This window comes from Manis javanica, chromosome 4, assembly GCF_040802235.1.
Source record: "Manis javanica isolate MJ-LG chromosome 4, MJ_LKY, whole genome shotgun sequence".
NCBI classification, from domain to species: Eukaryota; Metazoa; Chordata; class Mammalia; order Pholidota; family Manidae; genus Manis; species Manis javanica.
The window spans coordinates 5,290,562-5,306,589 of record NC_133159.1 but is presented as its reverse complement, the minus strand read 5'-3'; the positions used below and the strand labels follow the sequence as shown (position 1 = coordinate 5,306,589).

Sequence of the window (16,028 nt, the reverse complement as noted above, 5' to 3'; positions counted from 1 at the left end):
TGAGTCCCTGCTGTGCTCATTGCTGGTGAGGCAGAGGCTGCCAGAGCCCATCAGCGACCCATCCTCTTCAGCAGCAGCCTCAAGGTCCAGGGCACAGGCCAGAACCACCAGCACCCAGCCCCGCCGTAAAGGGACGGGGAGCCTCGTGATGCCCACCCTGGGGTGGGGGCTGTAATTGAGACGCTTCTAGCTATTTCACAGCAAGTAAAGAACTAAAGGTCAGCAGCAGAACTCACTTCCTCCTGGACTGACAGCCCTGTGGAAAGCCAAGCAGATTCTGTTTGTAAGAAATAACTGCCAAAAGGCTCCGTGTGTATTCTTTGGGGGAACTGAATCTAATACGGCATTATGTTGACAATTAGGTCTAATTCCATGTATAAAAAGCACACAAGAAAACCAGGGGTTTAAGTAAACGATCAGTGTCAGGGCGTCGCACCGTAGAGCGGGATTAAGCGTGCATTTTAGCTGCGCCGTGTATGGATGAGTAAGTCATCTGGAGAGAGAGAGGGGGTCTTGGGGTGTCCCAAGTTAGTTCCCCCGCAGGCTTCTACAGGGAAGATTTAACCATCTATCTAATATTTTGGAAAGAGAAAGAAGTCATTTTGAAACTGGAACTATTAGACGACGCTGATCCTTTCGAAACATCACCAGGAGGACTGTGGACTTGTCCTCCTTGCTAAACGTCACCTCGAAGAGCCACCTGCGTCCTCTGTCCTGAGGTGGCAGGCTGGATGGCCACACGTGTGCTGCCCCCAGCCGTGGCTCCAGGTCAGTGAGGAGGGGCGCTTCCCTGGAGGCTTCCCATCCTCCGTCCTGGGTACAGATGCCACCCGCCAGGTGAGCTTCACTGTCAGCTCTGCAACGAGGGGCTCAGGGTGGCACCCCACATCCCGCAGGAGCTGGCCACACGTCCACCGGAGTTCTGAGATCCATCAGTTATGTGTAAAAGGCTCCTCCAAGACTTGAAGAATCTTTGAGGAAATCTGAAGCAAAAGGGACACTATCCTGGTTTCCGCCAGCATCTTAGGTGCTGACATATGTCAACCTCGGCAAAGCTTTTTAGCATCAAAAATTAGAAATGGGAAAACAGACGTGGAGATTAGAGGACCATGAATGCGAGACACTAACCCAGGGATGAGAAGCAAATCACCCTCGTGTGAAGGATGGAAGGGGCCAAAGGGAGGGAAAGCCGCAGCCACTTGTCTAGAATTTATGCCTCCGTAAGTGCAACATGAGGATTCTCATATGGAGAAGAAATTATTCATACGTGTGTTCCCCTAAGAAAGGCTTCTCAAGAGGCCTATTCCAGATTTAATAATAATCCATATTCTTCCCCTGAAATGGTAAACCAAGTCTTTGATTTCCTTATCATCACGGCAGATACATGAATCATTAAGCTGCAAACCAGCAGAGGTTCAGTTTATCACACACCACCTAGAATATTTAATAAAATAAATTCTAAATAATCAATTCGTGAAGAGTCAACATCTCTTACACTTTTGGAATAAATGTCTGCCTCTCACATCCATCATAAAACTGTACGTAAATCATGGCAGCCAAGATGTAAGAGAAAATGCCTGGTTTCCTCGTGCTGTCATGTAAATACTTAAATACGGACGAATAACATCTGCACCTTCCCTACAGCCTCTGTTCTAGAGGGACGTTGCCATAGCAAACACATCCAGGATGTTCCAAAGCACCTTGAGCCTAAACAGACAGGTGGTGCCACCTCTCTTTCTTCTGTGAGATTCTGATCCTTTAACGCACCTGGTCACAGCATGGCCACGTGCGTTTGGCTCAGCGGTTCCTCGACAAGGGCTCGGAGCACATCACTGGGACTTCCTAGCTCCCGCTTCCAAATGGCCCTGAGAAACACCATCTAGCTTGTTCAGACTGTGGACAAATAAGCCTATGCCACGTGGTCATACAGCCGCAAGAGTAGAGAGGAAGAGACCCTAACTTCAGCAGGACAAACATTATTAACAACTCTGCTGATGGGACAGTTGGCATGCCATGAATAAAAGTGCTAATTTCATGCAGACCTATAAGCAGACTGTGAACGCCATCAGCTGCAAACGTGAGTCCTAGGATATCCCGGCGCTCAGATTAAAGTCCGTAAAAGGGTCTGTGACAAGTCCTTGATCATCCCCCACAAGCACCTCCCCAGTTACCACAGCACCCTACTCCTTCTAGAACCTGCCACCATAATCTATAACAGGTTGGCAAACTACACCCGTGGTCCAAATCTGGCTCTCAGCTTGTCTTTGTCAATAAAGTTTTGTTTGAACACAATCACACCCATTCCTTGACTACCAGCAATGGCTACTTTCACACTATAATAGTTGCAAAAGAGACTGGCTGGCAAAACTGAAACTTATTTACTATGCAGGCCTTTATGAAATCTATCATTTCATCCATTCATTCACAAAATGTTTGTTGGGCACCAAATGTGTGCCAGATACCATGCCAAGCACTGGGTTATAGCAGGAGACCTTTGCCCTGTTGGGTGGAGTGAACGACACTGGAGTCAGGCCATTTCTCCCTGAGTGGAGTGCGCTGAGGGCCGTGCTCCGTCCCTCCAGTTGGCGTGCTCTGCTTTCCGAAGCCTGCCGTTCCCTCTCCTTCATGGCCAAGCGCAGACTAAGAAACGTGAGGCTCAAACCATGCACAGGTGGGGCTTAGAGGAGCTGGCCCTTCACTCCCCTCGCAGTTGAAATTCCAAGTATATAGCTTTTGACTCCCCCAGAACGTGACTCCTAATGGCCCTCTGTTCATTTTAGTGTAGTAAGTGATAAAATAGACTAGTAACTCCATATATTTTGTTGATTCATGACATACCTAGCTTTGGATTTTTTTTTCTAATATTTCTAGACCATGAAGTTCATCTGTGAGTTTTTTTTTCAAATTGTCATCAATCTCCAAAAATATCTGCAATATATTTATTGAAAAAAATATAAGTGGACCCATTCCCTTCAAACTCGGGTCATTTAAGAGTCAGCTGTAGTCAGAGATTACAGTTGGGTATTTTTAAAAGGTGCCAGGAGTCAAGGAATGAATTGGCAGACCAATTTAAAAATGTTTTGCTTGGATTTTTTTCAAAAAACCCACCTGCATAGGGCTGAGTCCCCAAGGGAGGACCCTCCCAGCAGGGACAGGGTGGCACGCATCAGTTCTGTGGCTTGTCCCATGTGGGGCAGGGCATGTGCCCATGAGTCACAGGGATCTTCATTTAGGAGGTCAGGCGTGGAGCCTAAGAGTCTGTCCTGCAGAGAGGCTCCCGGGCGAGGCCGCCCCTGTTGACCGGCAGCCCCCGTGTGGGCAGCAAGCTGCAGTGCAGCAGGTATGCACCTGTGTGCGCTTCCGTTTTGCATGAGTCGCTGTGACTGCTTTGCAATGAGAAGTCAACACATACCCTGACGAGCACGCAGCATTACAAGGTTTGGGGCTTCAGAAGTGCAAAGGCGCAATGGAGGGCCACTCCATCTGTCCAGGGGAAAAGCAAGAACCAGACAGGAGCTCTTTCATGAAGTCACCTGTTTTTCATCTACAGTTCTGGCCTCGTCTTCAAGGAGGGCAAGCAGACAGTGGCTTGGCAGCCAGAAGGCCCAGCAGGCAGAAGATACAAGCACACAGAGGCAGCGGCCGTCAACCTCCACAGCCGCGTGAAGATCTGTCCCTTCGTTTTACCTGGGAATGCCTCTCTCTGCCATTCCTACTGGGAGCGAAAAAGCCCTTCACCGCCCCTCTACCTCCCCCATCCATTTGCTGGTCTCTGGGAAGCAGACAGACTGGCGTGGGCCCGATTAGTTTGTAAACCATATGCCTTCCCTGTGTCAGTGACTAATTCATGTCAACTAAGGGGGTCAGATGTGACTCTTCTAGGACAAAGCTGGAGATTCGTGCCTTCTGAGGATGGACTGTCCCATGTGGAGACAAGTCATAGCCACCAAGGACGGGAGTAAATTTCCCCAGCAATGTCAAGGCATTGAAAGAGGGAGTGAAGATCAATAATTTACTATTCAGTCAACTGAAGCCCAGAGATATTCTTTATCCAATGCAAACAGCCATATGTGGTCACTTAGCAAGAAGGCAGTGGAATATATATTCTGGTCTTAAAAGGCCTCCCCAGCTTCTGGTTGAGGCTGTAAACTGTGCTTACAAAATCAAGGCTGTGTAGCCTGGGTAACATCTAACTTTGTAACTGCTCTGTGTTGGGGCCCAGACAGAGAAAGGCCCTTGGGTGAATATTGACAGTGGTATTCAAGGGTTTCTGCTGTAATTGAATATGCTAAAATTTCCATGCATGTCCTCCTGGGCTAATCTGCAATGATGTTAAGGGACTGTTATGGTAATAATTAAATACAAGTTCAGCATACCAAATTGGTATTCTGCCACTCTACCTTTGACAGGGAGTTTCTGGCTCAATAAGGCTCAAATCAAGTTTAAAAAAGAGAATTGCAAAATATTTTACATATTGTAATCTGCCAGAGACATAAAGAAGGCAGAAACTACAGACACGTTTCCTTCAACATCTTCCCGGCACCTCTCTCACTGACCAGCTGCTCTCCAAACTCCACCAGCAGGAGGCCTGCCTTCCTCCAGGCAGCAGCCTCCAAGGGCATGGAACCAGGCTCTGGTATTAGCTCTTGCTTTGGAATTTGAGAGGCGCCCACTTTTCAGAGACAGCAAGAGGACCCCGGGGCCTGGCAGCACATGCGGGTCACTAGCAAACTGCCTGGAATGACTCCTCTCCTGAGTGGTGGCCCGTGTCCTTCCTGTGTTTATGGTTCCTCCATTGGTAAGGCGTCTGGAGATAAACTAACTCACTTCCTCGAGTCTTCAGTGAGCCTGGCTGCAAATCCCCATCCTCAAAGACTCAAAGACAACTGTCCTGATGGTTGGATGGTTACCAGATAAAATACAGGACGCCCAGCGATATGTGATTCCAGATAAGCAATAGATAACATTTTGATAATGTCCCAAATATTGCATGGGACATACTGTACTGAAAAATGATATATTGTTTATTGGGAATTCAAATTTAACTGGCATCCCGTCTCCCGTGTGCATATGCGTACGTGCATGTGTGCAATCACTAAATCTGGCAACACTGCATGGGGAGAGTGAGGGAGACCCTCACCACCAGAGTGAGTGCGTCCTGGGCGCTTGAAACCGGAGCTTCAGGACAAACGGAGTGGGCAGCTCGTAGGAAGAGAAGATACGCATAACGTGTTATCTGACCAAAGTGAAGGTCAGCGTGGGGATCTAAAAGGCACCCGAAGGACTTGGACAGAATCAGAGCTAAGGAGCGACAGCAGGCCCTGCAGGCCACACTGCTGGACGATGAACCCTCAGCCATGGAAGTGGCTGGTAGGGGCCCCCACCTCTTGTTCTCACAGCCCTTGGAGGCCTGAGGAGCCAGATCCCTGGGCCGGAGGAACAGTGCGGGGCAGGGGCTCTTTCCTCTTCAGCTGCTTGGGGTTGTAAGGAAGGGACTCCCAGTGACCAGAGGGAGGCCATCATTTCCCTGAAGGCCTTCCTTACCCCAGTCTCACTGGAGCCTCCTGCTTGGGCACATGGTACTGTATTTGCAGCCCTCACTCCCGTACCCCACAGTCCAAGGACACATCTGGGACCTGGGTATTTGGGGAGCCAGTGTGGTAGTGACGAGGAACTGGGACTTGGAACTGGACAGACCTGGGGTGGTGTCTTGGGGCTGTGTTACTAACCAGGTAGATATCCAGGCATACTTTTCTGAACCTCCTGGAAATTAATTGTATCTTCTGCAAAGTCAGATGACACCCCCTATTAACAGCAATGGCGCCAAGTCATTGGATGAGATGGTGCACATAAAGAGATGGGCACAGGACCAGGTATTCAGTCGGTGCACAATAAGCAACACCATCATCGTTGTGGCTGTTGTTGGCTGGCTGTGGTCGGGGAAGAGGGAGCCTCAAGGAGGAGAAGCAAAATCACCACCCTGGCCAGGCGTCCTGGAGCTCAACAGACGTGAACAGAGAGGGCTGCTGCCACTTCAGAGCACAGCCGGCTTAATGTTACTTATTACTTAAATTTAATGATAATGAACTGGGTAGGGACCTGTCACCAGGACGCTAAGTCAGCAGAGATGAAGGAAAGACTATGGATTTGAGCTCCTGAATGGATTCTACCAAAACACATCCCGGTAACAGGAGGTCAAGTTGTAACGTGTTAGCTGCGCGGCAGAACGCTGCACAGAAATTCAGATGATTACAAGTCGGAAGACAGGAGATCTGGCTGCCCCCAGCCTGGCTCTCTCCACTGGAGACAGGTGGGAGGCCAAGACACCTCACCCACGGAGGCTCATGCCACACGGAAGAGGCAGCAGGTTTGACATCAAAGACCTGGGCTCGGGTCTCAGACGTGCGACCAGTGGGGATAAAAATACCTGCCACGACCGAGCCGCAGGGCTGGGGTGGTGCTCAGGGGAGGGGGCACCTGGGAAGGCAGGGTGCAGACCTCACTGCCCACTGCTCAGAGCAGGTCCTGGGGGTGACTGGTCCACCCCTGCCCTCAGAGAGGAGAAACAGTTGATTGCAATTTCCCAAAGCCTCTGTGGTAACAATTACTGCATCGTATTGGAACGCCCAGTTCTATGTTTCAAGTATGATGCTGTGTCTCACTTACCTCTCTGTCCTGCACTTAACAGGTCATCTAGTATCTAGACACACAGACTTTCTGGTACCTAGAAAATACTAGATACTTACTATCGGTTTATTGGACTGGACAGACTTAATATAAAGTTTAAGAGAATATTTCCTTAAGAAACGTACTGATGAAGTCCTACAGCAATTAAAGGGAGGGGAGAATTATCTGGCTGGAGAGGGTCAGGAACCTGTCCTGCAAGTTGCAGAAGATACAAGGCTAACAGAGTCTCCCTGTAGACACGGGGAAAAGCAGGGGCCAAGTCAGGAATGCTGCACAGTATAGACTGGTGGGCACCTGGCGGGTCTGAGGGAAATGGAATGAAATAATACATGTGCACACCGAAGCCACACAGTCGTTGATGAAAAGCAAAAACCTGCATATTCTATTCGAAAACGCACAGGGCAACACACAGGCTCATCTGCCCCTCTGTGGGCTGCTGCTGCTCAGCTGTTTCATGAGCCAGCTTTTCCTTCTTTATCTGTTCATTGCCGTTTTGCAAACTTGATTTGGGCACCATACATGTTGGTGGCTGGCTATTTAAAATATTTTCTATCAGCTGGAAGCAAGATACCTATTTATCTTATGGCTGCAAGCAGAGCTGAAATGATCTGGTATGGCCACGAGGCAGACAGTTATTTCATGCCCTGTTAATTCCTAATGCGGTAACTACAATATCATTCCTACTCTTGAAAGGAGTGCTTTTTTCCCCCTTTTTAATATGTGGCCTAAGTGTCCAAATAAAGAACATCACATCCAATGAGGCCGAGCCCAGAAGCATGACCTTGTTACCTCCACTGCGCTCACAACAGGCTTCGAGCTTTCAGTCAGTCAAGAAGTCAGGGCGCCTCCTCTTACCTCTTTTAGATGCACAAACAGGTCGGCAAAACTAAACTTTCTTGTCACTGCTGAAAATTCCCATCAGAGATGATGGCTGGCGCTTCCGCCGGGCAGACGGCCCAGGCCGGGATTCCTGTCCGCCACAGAAGGGCCCAGTGGGGAAGGGTGTCATTGTCCACACTCCCTGCAACTGAGCCAACGGTCTCTGTGCCATAACCACCCACTGGTTCCAACGACAGGAGGTCCATGGCACGGATACCTTATGATCAGAGCAGAGAAAACCTGGTCCCTAGGAGGCATGAACATCTGGTGTGCAGAGGGCTGTGGGAGACCCTGACAGGTCACAATCCTGCCATCTGTTGCTTTAAATCACATGAGCTGTATGTTAACAGCCTCTGTCACTGCCCACCCACTGCTTCCCGTCGCTACCCCACTACCGTGGAGCTCCCACCACTGCCTGGTGCCCTGTGTTTATGTCACTCCCCTAAGACCAAGTCCGCCTTAGACAACCCCCAATGTGACCCGTGTGGGGCCTTGTAAGCCTCCGTCACCCCCTCCCGGCCTTGTGTTGGGGCTGCATGCTTGATTTTTATCTCCCCAGAGATGGAGTGTGTGCATTTGATATCCCCACAGCCTCAGTACCTATCAGAACGCTGGGGGATAGACAGCATGCAACAACAGGCTGGTGTATGAGGGGGTGGGCGGACTTGATCTGAAAAACGCCAGATCGCACAGGAAGCCCACAGCAGCCAGTAGCGGGGCAAGCCCTTACGCTTACAGTGGACAGACATCAGCTCAAGCCCCAGCTCTGCACCGTCGGTGACAGAATATGGGGTAAGAGGAACCCTCTCTTGAGGTTCAGTCTCTGCATCTGTGAAATGGGTATATGAATATGTACTTTGCATGGATATTTTGGTGAGGGGTGAATGAGAGTGTACCTGGTATGTAGGAGATTTGCAAGCTTGTGGCCACCACTCTGCTAAGCATGTGGCTCCTATCTGCTGTGGAAACCTGGCCACGGAGGAGTTAGGAGGGAGACCCGACAGCTGGCCAGGGTTCTCCTGAGACTCCTGAGACTCCGGGGCTCTCAGGAGAGAGGTGTGAAGACAGGCAGAAGAGAACCCTAAGCTTCTGGAGCCAGGCAGAGGGACTCCTGCAGCTTGGCCCAAAGAACACCACCTGGAGCCACTCTCCCAGCTCATCCGACCCACGGCATGGTGATTCCTGAGGCAGAGAGACCCTTTAGATCTGCCTTCTGTCCTCAGGGGCTCTTCCACCCCCCCGAGGTTCCCCCTTACACCGTCAAGGCCCCAGAGAAGCAGGCGTAAGTCTACGTGGGGAGCGGGACCAACGTCAGGCCTGCTGGATTTCATCTCATGAAATGCTGCAACCACCTTCTTTTTCCTTCCTGACAACCTTTGTCATCCTAGAAACTTTATCGAACTAGCTTCTCCTTGGCTCACAGACAAGACAACTAATCGTGGACCTAACGGCGCATCAGCTTCAAAGGCAGCTGCCCCCATCCTGCGCCAGGCTGAGAAAATCAATGTGCTTTGAGTTGTCGTGTGTACCTAGGGCCCCAGCCTCTGAGAACAAAGAAGCTAGACCGCTGAGCAGTTCCGTGAACATGGCTGGGAGCTCTCCTGGCCTGAGGGAAGGCTTACAGCAAGCGATACGCTAAACGGCAGATCCAAATATCTTTATCATGCCCTTGAACTGAGGAAACCAGCTCGGGAGGTAGAAAAATCACAGATCTGAGACCCTGTGCAGCGCTGTCTGCCTCTCCCAGCAGCAGGGAAAGCTGGCAGGCACTGTGCCTGGTGTGATGCAGGTTCCGAGTCCATAGGAACCACCTGATCCAATTCACTGAAGGAGGAGGCAGGGTTCAAACAGGGAGACCCCTTCCTCCTATACAACACAAAACCTCATGTCTGTCTGCATTCCAACAGCCCAGGTGGAAAGAACCACCTGCCCATGGTCCCCTGAACAACCACTGGGCTTCCCAGTCCCTGGTCCAGATCAAAGCAAATGCAGGAGAAACCCCAGGAGATGTGGGACTGCTCTGGGGCTGTTTAAAACTCATGCCCATGGCCTAGAGTCCACAGCAAGGACTTCCATTAACATGAGATTGTGCTCATCCCCACAAAAGACTAGGGGAAACCCAAATTCAGGTTGACTGGGGTACCATCTTTCATCCATCAGTGTGGGAGAGGATGTGGAAGTAACAGTAATTCCCTGTGCTGGTGGGCATATAAGTAGCACAGCCACATTGGAGCAATTTGGCAGGGAGACAGAAAACAGTCACGCCAGCAGTTCCAGGTGCAGGCGGCACGCGGGCACAAGCAGACATGTAGAAGAATGTTTCCTGAAGCATGGTAATGTTAAAGCTCTGGAAAGAATCTAAGCCCACAAACTGGGGAATGGCTCAAATACATACACAGTGGAATATTATAGAGCAGTTAAAAGGGAAGAGGGGATCTAAGCATCAACTAAGATACAATCCAGACCACAATGCTGAGTGAAAAAGGTGAGCTAGGAAACACTGTGTAAGTTACACACACAAATACCCAAGTTTAAGAGCTTAACTTATAGCCCATCTCACCTAGGAAGCTTCTCTGATCATCCCAGTCCCCTCTGAACTCCTAGGACACTTATCCTAAAAGCCCAGAACACTTTGGTACATCTCAGCACTGTTCATGCCTTTTAGGTAAGTACAGAACTGTCTCTTCAGTTTGACCGTGAGTCCAAGCAGCAGAACACACGGCTCCTATGTTCTCTGTAGAACCCCAGGGCCCTGCACAGAGTAGGTCCATGGTAATGTTGGCTGACCAACCCAACGGGCAACTCCCTGAGCTGCTCAGACCGGCATATCATGCACCCAGCTGGGATGGCCTCACTCTCCGAGAACCTGAAAACACTCCTGTGTTGCCGGCCAAGGCTTCTCCACACCGGCCTCCCATTCCTGCTGCCCGTGCCACTCACGCCCTGGAGTCATGGAAACATCTCATCGCCTTGCACATTCCCTTCCTCTGTGTCTACGGTGAGACTGCAAGTGTGAGAGCCACAGACGCCTCCAAACACAAATACAGCCCCAGGATAACATGCATCATCCTGATTTCATCCAGTGACAATTCTAATTTATAACACGAGGGAAGAAAATAAACACTGTGGCTATTTTTTCTCTGGGCTTCTGAGCTGCTGCTGAGTGAGAATTCCACCCTGCTGTTGCCTACAACCAGACATTCCTGACTTACGTTTTACTAAGGATGAACCATACCAGACACCTGTGGGCAGGGTGGTTTGGGTGTGAGCTCCTGCAGACGATGTGAGTCTCAGCGTGAGCGGCCCTGTGTCCTCGGGCCCCACCCACGCTTCTCACTCTCTGCCTGTCCCTCCTTCGTGGGAGATCAGAGCAGAGCCCACCTCCCTGAGGTCCCCGAAACAATGGCTGATCGGGTCCAGAGCAGCGCTTCCTGGGTCATCTGCATCTTAATGTTTTGTGCAGTCGATTAAGCCACGCCGTGAAAACAGTGAAACACTGAATGAGGAAGAGTGTAGGGAATCGGAATTTCTCATATCAGGACTTTTTGTTCATTATCATAAAGAATTGTTATTAAGTGTTTAAAAAAAATACAAAAACATAAAACAAATGTTCTCTCTGTGGGGTAATATAATAAAAGCCATTGGATACTATTTTTAACAGCCACTAAAGCACATGATGAATACAGAAAAGGCCATAATGACAAAGTGTGTGACAAAGAGCGTCATCAAGGAGGGTGAGCTGTTGAACTGAGTGGGCTTAGGTCCCAACAGTCAATCCGGGCATGACCGAGGACCCCACACACCAGGGGACTCCAGGAGCCCTCTCTTCAGCCAGTTTGAGATACCAGGTGGGTCACAGCTCCCGGCCCAAGACAGCACCTGCCATCCTCCTGGGGAAGATCCTTTACCAGGACCAGCAGGAAATACAGGAAAGCTGGGTGCTCGGTAACAAGCAGGCCAGGAACGCACCACCATTCACATCCCCTACTAATGAAAAGAGGAACTGCGGTCTGTCTCCACGGCCGCCCAAGGGTGATGGCCCTCAGTGTCCACACAACAGCAGGGAAGCCAGGCTGCACCCTGCCTTCCCCCAGGGCCCAACCAACGTGGCACAGATCCCAAGACGTTCTCTGCAGCACCCGCCTCCACTGCAGCCCTACAAGAATCCCACACACCTTGTTATCCCTTATCTTTAACACCTGAGAACTTCCTGAGGCTGAAACACCCAGAGGGAAAAATGGAAGAGGGTTTCAGTGGAGGGAGCGGAGCCAGGGTCTGCATAGAGATCGCTAGCTCGCAATGGACCCACTCAACAGAGGCAGGCCCAGGCCACTCGGAAGGGGACTCCTTATGCAGCCCATCGTCCCTGGCACCTGCGGACCTTCAGTGTGCCCAGAGGCTCCTCTGCGACAGACCCAACACCCGCTCCTGCAGGAACCCTACTGATCTCAGTTTAGACACCAATGACTCCCGAGAGACAGGAGTGCTTTAGTTAGATCTGGTTCATGGGAAACTTGCATGCAGACTGTTGGGTAAGAAGGTAGAAAAAAAGGAAAACAACAAACAGGGTCTTGGCAACCAACATGCTTTTCACAGAGGCGACTGTCACCGAATGACTCCAAAGCAATCCCATCCTCACGGCCACCCAGAAATGACACCTGTGGGACAGGAGAGCCTGTCTGCTCTTTACCTCCACTCCCTGGACCTTCAGCTTCATGTGGTCCTCTCGGGTCGTTTTCCCATCTTTCCTCTTTTTCCAGCAATACCCATCTTTCCTGTATTTCACTTTCTTCCTGTTGTAGAGTATCATTGAGCCATTCTGTGGTCTGGAAACAACAAATGGTTAAGTTACCAAGAGAACCAAGCAGAAGGAAAATTTATGAAGAAAGATATTGTAGACCAGTAAAAGTCTCTACAGAAAAGCAATATTCCACATTTCCTGGAACATAATTTTTCACCTTTTATTGCAGCTCCCTGGATTAACCGTGTTTTATGGCCAGCCAAAATTTGCTTGTGGATTTTGTACCTAATGAATTAAATGTGTCAATGATAGGCTTAAAAAACATCCCCTTAGTAATATCCACCATCTAATCAGGATATACGAGGCTGGGGCCTGGGTTCTGCTCTGAAAAGTAGAAAACAGAGAGAAAGCAAAAAAGAGCCAGGGGTGTTGTGGCAGCCTGCAATAGTTTATCTCTTGTAGAAAGATTTTTTACACATCTTTTAATCCATCAGCCAGCATTAGGAAATAAATAAGTTTAATGCAGACGCTAGATGACTATGTTAAGAGCAGACCAACAGAAGATGTAGTTGCCCGGGCCAAATGCTCTCTATTCATTGCCTGCATTTAGATGACTGCTGGGCACAGAGGAGTACCCACAGGCCTTCTTCTCAAACAAGCTAAGTTCCTGATTCTTTCCTGTTTGGGCTTCAGCTGTCAGAGAGCTCAGTACTGCCAGGTGAATTTTTCTATCGGGTCCATGACCACCATATACAGTAGGAAAACAGTTGCCCACTTGCTAAATGCTGAAAGCAGATGGCCATTCTCATGCCATTTAAAAAGAACAAACAAAAAGAACCTTGAATTTTCCTAGAAGAAGACATGCACCAGCCCCAGAGAGCAGAGGATGCTTACACACATCTCCCCGAGTTGCAACAATCACATCTCATGGTTTGGAAACCAAGGAGGGAACGAACTAAACTCCTGTGGCAGCAGGCGCTATGGCAAAGCACTTCTAGAGTAAGGTTTCAGCAGGGATGGGCAGATCCACCCTTCCAGGGGGACTCCCTGATGGCTGACGGCACAAGCGCGCCCCTGGGGTCGGCTCCGTGTCACTGCCCCAGAAGGCGCAGCACAGCAAAGGCCCCCCAAGACCAGCACAGGTGAATTTCTCTCCCAGCCAAGGGGAGAGCGCTCTCTTTACACAAACGAGGCAAAGACAGTGTCTTCTCATGTGAGTCGGCTCCTGTTTCTTGCTACTGCCGAGGGGAGAAAGGAAGCCAGCCATGCCTCCTACATGAAACAAAAGCCTTCCATCCTATTCTTCTCTTTTCCTTTGAACAATGGGCCCTTCTGCCATCAGGCACAGAACATTAGCTACTGATTTCTTAGTATTCCATTGACTGTAGGAAAAAAAATAAAAATCACACCAGGGTGACACCCACAAATTGTAGTTCCACCCCACAGGGCTGTGCCAGGTGGTGGTGACTCAGCAGCAAATCCACTGGAAATTACAGGCTTTCAACAGCAACTCCCACCACGTCACCGTTTGCCCACCAGGGTGCGGTCGGTCTGTGTCAGTGCTGGTTTCCCCCCTAAATCTGCACCCACTAAATCGGAAAACAGCTCTGCACGCTTGTCGCAACACCGGGCCCTGACGGTCTGTCTAACCCTTACAAGTCTTCCCTGAAGACCTCACAGTTCTCTTGCATTTCTCACGGCAGATAGGCTCAAATATGGACCGTCTGTGCCTGCTTCTTGCCAGCCCTGCTCTAGGGGCCTGCACCTGACCTTCAGAGCACTGTAGGAGCCCTCCTGCCCCCTGAAAGATTCATTGCAAGGGCCCCACAGCCCACCCCCTGTGCTTAGGGCCATTGCCTAAGAATAAGCAAATAAATACATCTGATCAAATAGATGGGGTCCACCTTTGTCTCACCCCCTCCGCACAGGAATGGAGACACCGTGAGTGTTGCAGGGACCCCTTGGTCCCAGAAAACTCATTTACTGAAAAAGATGCAAATTAGTCTAATCCATCTTCTCCCTGAGCTAAGGCAGCTACATGAATATCTGTGATTTGCTCCATCCGCTTGCCTTTCAAAGCGTGGTCAGTGAACCTCAGCAGTGCCTTCAGGCCAACTGTCCCCAGATTGTAACTGGTATGATCCAGAAAGAGTGGACTCCCCCAAACACTGTCATGTCTACAGTCAGAATCACACCTGCACATACCCAAGGAATCCCACCTTCCCCTCGTGACCTGATCCTTTGCATCCCGAGAAGGCAAGAATGGCCCTGTCATCCAACACTCTTAGCAGGACATGATCCCACAGGACACTGAGGTGTCCAGCTTAAACGGACTTCTTAAGTGGAATCATCATTTTAACTTGCAATTATAAGCAACCTAGTAGTGTTTAATCCATCACTCTGATTTTATTAGCACTTGCCTCCGCTTTGTGTGGTGGGGGAAGGTCCCTCCCTCCATACTTTACAGGTCCTAAGAATGGCGAAGGGAAAACCAGACAGGCTGCCGAGGGACCCACGGTCACCACAACCTGAAGAAAATGAGGCTGTTGTTGCCATCCCAGCATATAATCAAGATCAAGTCCAAATGGTGGGAAAGGATCAGAGGAAGGAAGGAGGGGTGGGGTAGACACCAAAAGAGGGGGCCGGTCAAGGGAGGGCTTTAATGTATTTCACAGAAGCATAAAAGGTAATGCCCACCTGAGAAGATCAGGAAAATGGGAACGGGGCTGAGGACAGAAGATAAAGGCCACGGCAAGGAGGAGAATGGACGTCCTGCCACTTCATAACACCGCCAACTCCCAGTCGGTGCCGCTGCTGGGAGAGCACAGCCCTTGCACATCTACACCTGCATCTACTCCTATGTCTGTGTCTAAGTCCTCGTCTCATGCACATGTACATCTGTGTCTGTGTCTACATTTATGTTTACATCTACATCTGTGTTTATATCTACAGCTACAGGTATGCCTGCCTTTGTGTTTATGCCTACATCTACGTCTACATCTATGTCTGTCTCTATATCTACATCCTCATGTACATCTACATCTATGTCTATGTCTGCATCTATATATATACGTCTGTGTCTAGACCTGCATCCTCACAACATTTGATCATTCCCAACATAAAGGTAATAAGGAAATCAAGCCTTCCCAGCCAGAAAGTGTCTGAGTGGGCTTCCCCCCAACTCACCGTGACTTGAGCCTCCCCCGAGGCCGCTGCATTAGCACAGACTGTGGGGCCGCTCCACACATGAATGCCAGGTCTGCTCTACTGGCTGGGTGGTCTCTCAGGCCTGTAAAGCACCCCTGGTGGGTGAACTCGAAGCTTCCTTACCCCGCAACTGGGATAATGTGATCTCAGCCCTCCTTGTCCCGGGGGCTAGGGTGACTCGGCTCTGCGGTCTCCCGGAGCCTAAGCTTCCGGTGTCCGCGGTGGTGACCTGCTAGGGAGAGCACCCTCTGTGTGTGATCCGCCCTCTCTTCTCTTTCATGCCCCCTACTAGAGTTTTCTGGGACCACCTTTCAAATAAATGGCTTGTACGCAAGTCCTCACCTCAGGATATCCTACCAGGAGTAGGGCTGACAGTCTAAGATGGCCTCAGGGAAACAGTGGGGGCCTTCACTGCAGTAGTGAGAAGATCAGGGAGAAACCCAGGAACAGGGAGCTTTGTCCTAGCTTGGGGGGGTGCGGGGGGGCGGTTCTAGCCAAGTAACCTTTTACTCTA

At 50.1% G+C, this 16,028-nt stretch overlaps 1 protein-coding gene across 12 annotated transcripts in view; it reads right to left on the bottom strand.

The window, feature by feature from the left end:
• CAMTA1 (calmodulin binding transcription activator 1) overlaps positions 1-16,028 on the bottom strand; it is an 806,010-nt gene that overhangs the window by 400,368 nt on the left and 389,614 nt on the right. For 11 of the 12 annotated variants that reach the window (XM_036999801.2, XM_036999802.2, XM_036999803.2 and 8 more), the window contains one exon: positions 12,257-12,392. In XM_036999801.2, coding sequence (XP_036855696.2) covers positions 12,257-12,392 — 136 coding nt within the window. Of the gene's footprint in view, positions 1-11,535; positions 11,554-12,256; positions 12,393-16,028 lie in introns of those variants that run through there. The other variant, XM_073233125.1, reaches the window with a different exon arrangement.